This window comes from Cynocephalus volans, chromosome 4 (genome assembly GCF_027409185.1).
Source record: "Cynocephalus volans isolate mCynVol1 chromosome 4, mCynVol1.pri, whole genome shotgun sequence".
In the NCBI taxonomy this organism is placed as follows: Eukaryota; Metazoa; Chordata; class Mammalia; order Dermoptera; family Cynocephalidae; genus Cynocephalus; species Cynocephalus volans.
Window position 1 is genome coordinate 12,079,130 of NC_084463.1, and position 10,042 is coordinate 12,089,171.

The 10,042-nt window shown below is 45.3% G+C and overlaps 1 protein-coding gene across 4 annotated transcripts in view; it reads right to left on the reverse strand.

Moving 5' to 3' along the window:
* The window catches only part of CADM1 (cell adhesion molecule 1), a 309,961-nt gene extending 300,440 nt beyond the window's left edge, over window positions 1-9,521 (reverse strand). For all 4 annotated transcript variants that reach the window (XM_063093828.1, XM_063093827.1, XM_063093826.1 and 1 more), the window contains exon 1: window positions 9,388-9,521. In XM_063093828.1, the coding sequence (XP_062949898.1) occupies window positions 9,388-9,520 (133 nt within the window). In that variant the 5' untranslated portion in view covers window position 9,521. The remainder of the gene's footprint in view (window positions 1-9,387) is intronic.
* Window positions 9,522-10,042: the final 521 nt, after the last annotated feature.

Here is a 10,042-nt window from a genome sequence, read left to right on the forward strand (position 1 = left end):
TATGTGTGATTAGATTATCATACATATGATTAGATTTGTTTTTGTCATCCTGCAAGGTAGGTTGATTTTGCTGTTCTTAAGTCATGAGTAAAACACTAGGCTTTCCTGTTCTGTAAGCTAAGCTGGGTATTCTGCTTGCCAACATGGTCCAGAGATGAAGAGATTGGCTTCGGGAAAGGGAAATGAACAGCATCTAACATTCATGTGATTAGTAACAAAACTAAAGGAAAGGAGACAGAGGCCTCTTTACAAAGATGTGTGCTCACAAGATATGCACAAGGAAAAGTGAAATTCAGTGTCATTTAAGCTAATCTCTACTTGAACCTTTTAAGAGATAAAACCATTTGAGCAGTAATTTGGTACTAAATTAACTTGTTTTTTTTTTTCTCCCTATCTTTGAAGTTTTCATTGTTTAAATAAGGATTTCTGCAAGAGAAATGAAGCAATGCTCATTTTTTATTCAGAAAAGAGAATCGAGCTGATGACTTATAACTTCTGGGTGGCTTGGCTTAACACAGGCATATTCAGCAAAGAGCCAAACACCACATTTCTACATACAACCTATACCCCAACACTGTCCTAAAATACTCTAACATCATCATATTTTTATATCACTGTGTTATCATGCTACATAACCTTTTTCTACTAGCAAGAACTGAACTCTGAAGGGGAAGGATGCCAGACAAGGAAAAAAGAAGGGAAGAACTGTGGCAGATAGTACAACCAGATAGACTTTGAAAAGATCCTTAAGATAACAAGTTTAGCAGTTAAGACTGAGAAACAAAGGTTTTATTTTTTGTTTCTTAAGCCAGTGATAATTCGCCCTCTATGTTATCTACCAAAATGCAACCAAATTCATAGGCCCACCACATTTATAAAATTAGGGAGTACTGCTTCCAAAGTCAAACATGATTAAAACACCACCCAATAAAGGCCTGGGTTTTAGAGTGTGTCCTTTTCATTTCTCCAGGTAAGTTTTTCTCACATGCCAGACATGAGCACCAAATACCCCTCTAAGGTGGCATCTCTTGGATCCTCTTCAAAGGAGCCTATCTCATTTATGCCAGTCAGACACTCCACACGAGGCTCTTTGACTTTGACCTGAAGAAGTCCTTTTGCATCTAAAGGATTTCACTTTTTGTCTGAAAGGCTTACTTTGCCAGCTTGTAACTTGTTGTCAGTTACACAATTTTCATGCTGCAGCAAATCTCCATATTCAAACGTGGACAACCAAATAGGCACAATACATTTTGAACATTCTAAAGTTTTTTTAGCTTAGCATAAAGAAACATACTCATGCATACACTTGTAAAGCAGAAAAAGAAACGCCTGGGTTGAAGTATGCATTAGATAAGTACATGCTAGTTAAAATGAAAGATGCAAAGGGAAGGTGTTTACTCTCAGAGTAGGCAAAGAAAAGCAGCCATCCTACACCTACAAACCAAGACAAACAGTTAAAGGAAAAACATATAAGAGAGGAGTTTTAGGGAATGGCAGCCAGCTGACAGCTAATCTGCAATACCACTTTCTTCTTCACTTTCACTGGAGAATCATCAGTCTTCCAGTCCCATCAGGATTGGGCTGAAAAGTAGTAAGAAATGAGGGCAATTAGAGAGGAAGCAAGAGAGCAATTGAGGAAGGAACAACCTAAAAACAAAACAGTGTGGAATTTTAATTTGATGTCAGAAGAACTGCAGATTAGGTCTCTGAAAGGCAAGTGTCACAATCCTGTCCTGAAAAGAATTACAACTGTGGGTAGGTAGACACAGTTCTGATTCATAGAGGCTGGGGTGGGGGAATTGGCTATGAAGCACCTGCTAGTAAAACATGGTTTGGAAAGGACACTGAGGTTTCCATAGAATGTCCTGGAGAAACACTCAGCCCCATTTTATTTCAGTCCAAGAGTAAAAGCGAAAGAAAGGAAAAAAGACTCCATATAGGGGCCTTACAGAACAGCATGACGATGGCATTATTTGCAATAATGGAGACTTGGAGAAAAGTTAATACCTATGGCAGAAAGATGAAAGGTTCCACTTTGGATACGTTAGCTTTTAGGTTAATTCCAGCCAAGTGGAGATATGAACAGACAATGGCATATATGAGGCTGGCGAACCCTTTGTTTTCAAGCAGATTCTTCCCCACCCCCTCAAGGACTGGATAACTTAATTCCAACTTGACACTGCAGTCCAGTGCTGGACAGCTGAAGAGGAATTAGAGCACCTACCTTCCCAAGGAAGTCTGCCAAGGGCAAGACACTTATTCTAGTCATCTGTAAAAGTCCATGTCACTGGAATATCAATTTCAAACACTGAGTAGCATGTAAATGTATATCACAGCACTTTCATTTCAAGCCTATTTAACATTTCTGAAATATCTAGATTAAAATATTGGGTCAAATGACTATATTCCAGTAAAACACCTACCAAAAGAAAAAATTTTTCCCACCCCACATCTCCCTTGAGGTAATCACATCATTGAAGACACCTGTCAGTCATAAGAGGTTTTTGTTTTGTTTGGTGTTGGGGTTTTTTGGTTTTCTTTACCCAGTGCTTGCTTTGTCTCGACCTTAATGCCAAGTTTCTCTTTTGAGTAATAATAAATGTGCCACATCATTTTGGTTGTGCATGTACATAAATACCTACAACTCCCTTTTTCTAACCCTAGTTCAAGGCCAACTGCACCAAAGCTTTTGAGAACCAGCACTGGAAGATCTTCAAAGAGAAACTGCCCATTAACCACAACAGCAGCTGCTGGCTAGAGCCTGCAATTTAAATCTCTGAAAAAGAAAACTGTGGCTTCTGAAATTTAAACAAGGAGGTGCCACTTGTAATTACAAACATTCCAGTGAGTTTTTTCCTTCATTGATGGTTTCCAAACAAAGGCTTTTTATTCGATTTTGGTGGAGCTCCCCACACCGTGAATGTACGCATTCCTTTGTGCTTTTCCTGTACTGTGGCCCGCTCAGAGGAGGAGCCCAGGGGCAGGTTTTCACCTGGCCAGGCCCCTTGGATCTCTCAAAATCATCTCAGGTGTAATTACCTGTTTGGCTGGAAACCAAAAAACCAAATGCTTCAGATTTATAGTCCACATTAAATAAAACATTTGAGAAAGAGCCTCTTTAAAAAAAAATAAAACTCTTGCATTTAATGAAACTTGGAAAATGGAGCCAACCTATTTTCAGAAAAACCAAAGTTCAGAAATTAACACTGAAGCATTCCAACATTTCTAGTTGAAATTTAAAAAGTATATTTTAAATCAATGGGGCAAATATTGAGAAGTAAAAGTAGTAACCTTTTCTCTCTCCACCACCCTTCGCACCATCCCACAAAAACAAGGCCCAAATACTTATAGCTTTTTTTATGAGTATCCCATGCCAAAGAAGGTATTTTGTGATCACTTCAGTTACAGAATACAGACTGAAATGAGCACTTAGCCAGTTAGAAATGGGAAAGGACATTTTTCTTTTAAGTAGTATATTCACAAAATGCAGAGGTATTTATAGCATGGAGGTCTTTAAAGATAAGTATATGAATGGGGTATCTCACAGCCATCAAACTAAAATAAGCCTTTCTTACAGAAGACCTCAGATAGAGGGTATTCATTATGGGAATAACTGAAAATGGCCAATCTTGCCAACGGTGCTTTCCATAGCACACCACAGTTGAGGGATTAGCTACAATTACTGCATATTTATTTACACAACCATATTTACACAACAATAAAACTCATCTTAGCTGATCCAAACAAAACCTTGCTCAAAATAAACCAAACTATACGGAAAGGTCTCTGGCACGGGCAGTAATCAAGCTCTGGTTTCTCTAGTTTCTGCCTTTGTTTTTACCCACTGCAACAACCCTTCATCCTACTTCTTCAGTAAAACAAGGGTAGGGCAAAAATTCTGTACATCCAGTTCAGAATATGTACATTCAGATAATGATACTGTCATTATGGGAGGAGAGGGGGAAGAGGGACTGTATCTCAGAGATTCCTTCTAAAGTACTTACAGAAGAAATGATAAGATGTCCAGAATTTATTTTAAATCATCTGGGAAGAAAAGGAGGCCTGGAGTAGATAGATTAACCAGGGGTGGATAATTATTAAAACTGGGTGATTTGCATGCAGGGTTAAATATGGAATTCTTTCCACTTTTGTATATATTTGAAAATTTCCATAACACAGTGAAAAAAAAGTCATCTTACAAAAATAAAATGTTTTTCTTTAAAAAAAAAAAAAGTTCTCAGCTTTTCCTCAGCTTAATGTAAAGTGGCAAGCACCTGGTAAGAAAATCAAGCTGTTCTGGTTCTTGACCTTCTTTTATTCCTTAGTTAGATGGAACCAGTCATTTTCTGCTAACATTAATCCTTGAAAAGACAGATAAAAATCTTAAAAATCTAAACATGAGACTTCTGAAGCCTGGTTTTCATGTATCTGACTTATTACAGAGACACAAATACGGAGTTCTCCCCTAAGAAGGTGCTTTGGATGACATTTGTGTTATGGCTGCCAAATAAGGTCCAGAGGTTTCAGAATCATTTGTCAACACCCAAGACAACTTTACCAAGAACTGGTCTTTTCTTCCCAGAGGTCAACTCCTCTGATCCATGGGTTTATCACCTAGAGCAACAATTAATCTTGCTGCCTTCAGAATATGAAATATTTTTAGCCAAGATAGTGTCTCCCTATGAGCCATATCTCCGACTGGGCATCCCTGCCAGGAGGTGGAACTGGCTGGACATCAAGGGACCTGTCCCCATCCAGGGTCTGTAGCTAACTTAGCCTCAGTTCAACTGTGAGCAAGATTTCCCTTTCTGGGCTTCAGCTGTCTCACTTCAAAATAACAGGATTTCACGAGATGATTTCTACTCTCTTTCCCCTTTCAAAAATTCCATAATTATATGAATCTCTAAATCCTCAAAAAGTGTTTTTTTAAAAAAGAGCTTTAGTGCTATAAAATGTTACCTTTTCCATTAAATACTCTTTAATGTAAATATGAATATTATACATGGGTGAGTATTCTGGCAAATATATGCATATATACGTATATGTACATATTTGTATCCACACACACACACACACACACACACACACACACACACACTGATTGATACCATTAGGTGCTTATACGGGACTAATTGCTTCCAACTCAAAGCAGCAAATTTTCAATTCTGCAACAGATGTCGCTGTGTGATTTCTCCTTTCTGTGCTGAATTTTCAGTTAAAAATGCCCAGTGAAATGGTCAGTATTATTCTTCCCAAGAAAAATATACAGCATTTGAATCCTTCAGATTTACTTCTTATAAATTTTCTTCATATGCTTGTAAATCATAACACTGAATAGTTTGGCCCAATTTTAAAAATTCCCCCACATAAAAATGGATCTTTTGTTTAAAACGTTTACACACACACACACACACACACACCACCATTTTTAAAATGTAAATTCTAAGTGGCCAATTAGGCATTAAAATGTCACATACAGAAACTCATAGAGAATGAGACAGTTTATATTCATAGCAATATTATCAATTTTTAAAGCCTAAAAAATCATTTAGCAATATAGGCCAAAATTCACTTATGTATGAGACTAAAATGTACCAGGTGTGGGAAAGAATCACTAAAAACTCTGAGAGCACCACTAAGGATAATGAAAATTTTTGATGCTAGTTTTCACAGAAATTCTTTTAAAATAAATAGTAAAGTTAACATTATAATTGCAAGACATCTTACCAATCTGACATTCACTATCAACCACTTCTTGACACATGTCATAGAAATGTGACATTTCTTTCCCTGCAACCCATATATCCTCCAACGACATCAATCTCAACAGGTAGCTAGCACTTCCTTCTGAAATTCAGAGCTCAGAGCAAAGATTTCAAAATCTCCCTTTGAGGCCCAGGAACACGTTACCTTCCGGGATTTTAGAGGGAATGGAGAGAGATGAGCAGGCAGTGGAGTCTGCGACCAACTCCGATAAGGATATGAAGTCAGGAAGTGAAAGAGGAAGCGAAAGTGTCCTGCCTGTTGGTGTCTTCCCTGTCCCACTCCCCTTTACCAGGAGGGCCATTGGGGAAAACTGGATAAAGCATGTACAACATCCATATGAATAAAGCTCTTTGTTCCAGAGAACTGCCTGCTCTTTTATTCCCCCCTTTTTCGTATTTGTTCATTTCAAAAGATTGCTCAATGGGTCTCTTGTTCCTCCAAAATGTCCCAGGCAAATAATGCAAGCTTGTCTCGTCACACAAGCCACTAAATGAAGCCTTGTGCGTCTCCAGTGACACACTGTAAATATAAAGTGGCATTAATGAGGGATATTTTATCAAAGCTATCACAGACAAGTGCAAGTCCCTCCTGCGGCTATTCAATTTGATGCAGGGTAAGGCAACAATAGCAGTGCGGCACTTTTGTAAAGTCCCTGTCCTCGGTATGCAAGCCCCAACAGGCCACGGCAGGCCAAACTCAGCCCCCGGCTTCCTGTCACCACCATAACCACCACCCACCCACCCACCCACCCATCAGTCATCTTCTCTAATCCTGAAAAAGGTAAGAGGGGGGTGATGAACCACTGGTTCACTTGGGATCAAAAACAACACCATGCATGCACCTTAAACGTAACAGGCATGATTAACACCGTGGAGTGAGATTAGGCAATCCCATTTTTGCTGCATTTCATTAACATCCATTACATCCAAACACCACAGGAAGGATGAGAAGAGATTGTCTCGGGTGGATGGATGGCTTCAGTTACAGGGGAAAACAGAGCCAAGGACCCACTGTACAATGGCCCTCCTCTGCCTTACCAATAAGGATGTAAATGAAACAAGCCTAATGGAGTTAGAAGCACCAACAGGTTTCTTTAACCCTGTGAGTGGGAACTGGATGCCTCTGAGAAAGCTTAAACTAAGAGGACTAAGGAAGAAAAGTCCTTCCATGCCCACCTGGAATTTAGCCCTGGCCTATGGGATCTGGGGCTGGGTCAAGACCCCCTCTCATACGACTCACAAAAAACAAGCATTAAAAGAAAAAAAAAAATGTTTAAGAAAGTCATCTCACTTCCTCACTACAAATCAAACCAAATTACTTTCTAATTTGAACACAATCTGATAACCAGCATACAAACAGGGATGTACACAAGAGCAAGAAGCTGCTTCCATGGTAACTGGCAACAGAATTTTCATGTAGCTTTGACATGCACGGTTGAGTTCCAGACCGCTCCTTTCTAAGTCAGCATATATGCCTCGCCGGAAAGGCAACTTCTCACCGCGAGGTAGTTACAAATATAGTAAGAACTGTTGCTACTACCCGGTGCCTTCAATGAGCAGGCTTGACAGGGAAGGCAAAATCTAATCCCACTTTGTTGCCAGGAGGCATCGTACGGCTCCTCTTTTTTTTTTTTTTTTTTTGTCGAAAGGCGGTATCACCGACAAACGCTTTCCCCCGATTTTTTTTTTTTTTCCCCAGCCAATACAAGTCTATTGTTGCCTCTATTATGCGCCAGTTACCGAGCCTTTACTCGCGCTCACGTTTAACTGACACTGGCGCTTTTCACAATGCAGCAGCACCAAGGATCTCTTCCAGGAACATTTTATTGAACCCATCCAGTCAGAGGCATCACCCGAAATGAAGTTGTAACCACACCGGCATCGGCTGAACCCAATTATCTCGTAACTCATAAATTAAGAATTCACGGAGGAAAAGCACATAAACAACATCCGGAGACAGACAGTGGCATGGAAGAAAAAATCCTCAGCGCTGGAACTGAAGCTGCTGCCAGACTTCCACCCTTGTACAGCCCCAATAGATTCCCCAAGCCGAGCTCTTTTGCAAGCCTGTTTTTTTGGGTGGGGGGAGCAACCAACCCGGCACCTCAAAATTCCAAGGTAGCACCCCCAGACATCCCGATTTCCTACAGCGTGTCTCCTGCAGTGTTTACATAACTGTGTGTCCTCTAGCGTGTAAACAAAAGGCACAGCCCAAGCGGAGAGGCGCCCCCCGAGCTGCACGGCGGCCCTAGCGCTGCGCTCGCCCGGGCCGGGGGCTCCGCAGGTGGGGGCTGAGCTCTCGGCGTCCTCCGCCACTTGTTGCTCCCAGGTCCTGCAGCTCACGAGCTGCAAGGAGCGGCTTTGCAGGCGCAGAGCCCTGCTGCATCCCCTCCTGCACCGCCGCCCACCCCCCGCGGCCCGGTGCCACTCGGTGCCGGCGCCCGCAGCGGGCGGCCAGGGAAGCGGGGATGCCGGGCGGCCGCCGGGCGCGGCGAGGTGGCGGGAAGGGAGGCAGGGTGCAGCACGACCGGCCTCTCCGGTGGGGAAGAGCTCTGGCTCCCTTTTGTTAGCAAAAGCAAACACTGCCCTCTTCTTTCCCGACCGCGCCAACGCGCCCGGCACACGGGCAGCACACATCGTGCTCCCGCCGAGTGCTCGGCGTCTTCAGGGAAGGCGCCAGGCGTGCAGAGCCGCCCCTGGGCAAATTCCCAAGACTGCTCTCCACGCAGGGGGTGCCCGGAGGCCCGCAGAGTGCCCGCCTGGCCGCAGAGGCCGCGAACGCCCCCTCCACCACCCTCTGGCCGCCAAAAGGACGGGCAGCTGGGAAATCCGGTGTCCCCACTCGTGGCGAAGGACGCCGCTGGGCGGGCGGGCTGCAGGCTCCCAGCGCCTTCCCGCAGAGGCGGCGACAGCGACCGCTCCCCCGCGAGGCCGGGCCCGGGTAACTTTCCCTGCCTGGAGCCAGGCCAAGGAGACCCGCAGCCGAGAGGAGGAGGCGGAGGGGCTGCGGTCGGCCGGAGGGACACACGAGAGGCGTGCAGTTTGGGGACAGGGAGAAAGGCAGAGCGCGGGGGAGTAGGATTGATCAGACAAGTCTGGGGATGTCCTAGAGACCGGCGAGGAGTCACGCCGGAGGCAGCTGGTAGTCAGCCATGGGGAGGCTTCGAGGGATGGAGAATTGGGGGTGATCGCTGGAGGGGTGGGGGCGAATGGGCAGCCCTGGGAGACGACGGGAGGACCCACAAGTTACGGGCACAACAGCGAGTTTAGAGGGTCCGGAAGGTTTGGAGGTGCCTTCGAGTCATCCCCTTCCCCCACAGTCTCTAGCCCTTGGGCCCCCCATTCTCACTCCACTCCGCACCCCGCGCCAAGCCAGGGAGAAAAGGTGTGGGTGCAGCCATCCCTGAGGGCTCCCATTCATACCAGCCGGGCAGGGGAGAAGGGGGTCACCGATCCCCGCAGCCCCTTCCATCTCAGCCCTGAGTTTCCTCTCCACACTCCCTCCGCTTCGGATTTAGGAAGTGGGGGGAGGTTGTCATGGAAACGTTTCCCCCCTCCGTGGCTACGGCTACTGGGGTGCCTGGGGAAATTTAGGGGCCAACTGGCCGGTGCCCACACCTACCTGTGGGGATCAGTGCCGCGGCGGAGAGGAGCAACAGCAGAAGCCGGAGCCGTAGCCCGGGAGGCGCCGCCGCCGCCGCCACAGCCGCTGCCGCCGCACACTGGGATCCGCTCGGCAGCACAGCACTCGCCATGTCGGGCACCTGCCTCAGACTGACGGCGGTGGCTGCCTCCGGAGTCCGAGCGGACAACTAATGAGATGCTAATGACATGTACTGGAGGCGGAGTCCAGACAAACCAATCACAGAGCCGCGAGCCAAACCGGGCTCTCGGAGCACTCTCTCCCTCCCCCACCCCGCCCCCTCGCGCCGGCGTTAGGCGGCGCGCCCGCGCCACCTAGGGGCGGGGCCAAAGGGAGGGGCGTATGCAAATATGTTTATGTTAAAATTCGTTTTCGCTTCCCCCAGATCAAGGAAAAGTGTTCTCCAGGGCTCCTGGTGTGTGGGGCTCTGCTCCAGCGGGCGGGTCTAGCTTCCTGTACACCTTTATTATATGGGATTTTTATAGCAATCGCTATGTCAGACCGACGACTGGAGAACCGCCCTAGGAAGCTCCTCTGCCCAGTAAACCTAGTGCTTCTGGCCTGGAAACCAGACCTTGCAAATTTCCGTCACTCACCTTGCACCGAAGGAACAGATCTTTGGGAAACGGGGGCT